The sequence below is a fragment of the Dipodomys ordii genome, unplaced genomic scaffold (assembly GCF_000151885.1).
Source record: "Dipodomys ordii isolate 6190 unplaced genomic scaffold, Dord_2.0 Scaffold108, whole genome shotgun sequence".
In the NCBI taxonomy this organism is placed as follows: domain Eukaryota; kingdom Metazoa; phylum Chordata; class Mammalia; order Rodentia; family Heteromyidae; genus Dipodomys; species Dipodomys ordii.
In genome coordinates, this window is record NW_012267324.1 from 1,088,270 (window position 1) to 1,089,277 (window position 1,008).

Consider the following 1,008-nt stretch of genomic DNA (forward strand, 5'->3'; position numbering starts at 1 on the left):
GGTGAAGCCGGTGTCGGGCTCCTGCTCATCCCGGGCGCGAGCCGCGAGCCCTGCGCGGCCACCGCGCGCGCACGCACGCGCACGCACACACACGCATGCATATGCACACACACGCACACGCGCGCACACACATATACACACGCAGGCGCACGCACACCCATGCATACCCACACGCACGCACATGCACTCACACATACACACGCATGCACACACATACACACGCAATGCACATATACACACGTACACGCGTGCATGCACGCGCGCGCACATGCATGCACACACATGTACGCACACGCACGCACACACGCACACAGAGGCCCGATGTGCCAATGAGCCCCGTTGCCAACCTCGATAAAAGCTGGCGGTCCACGGTCCACTCCCCTCGGGGAGGCCGCCGCATCCGCCCCGCCGGCCTCCCCCCACCTCGGCCCCGGTGCCGTCCAGTGCGGGAGGGACAGAGCGGGGAGGGCCGCCCCGGCCCGGCCCCCCAGCGTCTCCTGCTCAGGGCGGGCGCTCTACCACTGAGCCACCTTCCCGGCCCCTGCTTCAGCTTTTTACTGAATCATTAGCCAAGAGTCTCATGGGTCTTCCTGCCCAGGCTGGCTTTGAACCGCAGTCCTCCGGGGTGACAGGCGGGAGTGGACCCTGGGCCGGGCGGCCGGGCAGGCGTCCTACCAGTTGAGTCACGCCCCGGGCCCTTTTTCCTCCTTTTGTTACTTTTCAATACGTGGACCGAGGGCCGCGGTGCAGGGTGTGGAGAGGAGGATGAGGAGTGGGAGGGACCCTGGGCTCAGCCCCCCCCCCCCCCCCCCCCCGCAGATCCGGAGCTCCGAGGAAGGCCTGCGGGGCCTGCAGGGCCTGGCGCGCGGGTTCGAGACCGCGTGCCTGTGCTGGCTGGCGCCCTGGCAGCCCGTGGTGCGCCTCTTCCACCCCGACTTCATCAAGCCCGTGCTCCTGGCCCCAGGTACAGCCCCGCGGCCGGCCCCGCGCTGCCCCTGCCGGCCCACG

General features: G+C 68.8%; 1 protein-coding gene across 1 annotated transcript in view; it reads left to right on the forward strand.

Annotated features, from left to right (window-relative positions):
- The first annotated feature begins 329 nt into the window (after positions 1 to 329).
- LOC105994674 (leukotriene-B(4) omega-hydroxylase 2-like) overlaps positions 330 to 1,008 on the forward strand; it is a 6,377-nt gene continuing 5,698 nt past the window's right edge. Inside the window, exons 1-2 of the mRNA XM_013028302.1 lie at positions 330 to 443; positions 820 to 964. Coding sequence (XP_012883756.1) covers positions 330 to 443; positions 820 to 964 — 259 coding nt within the window. The remainder of the gene's footprint in view (positions 444 to 819; positions 965 to 1,008) is intronic.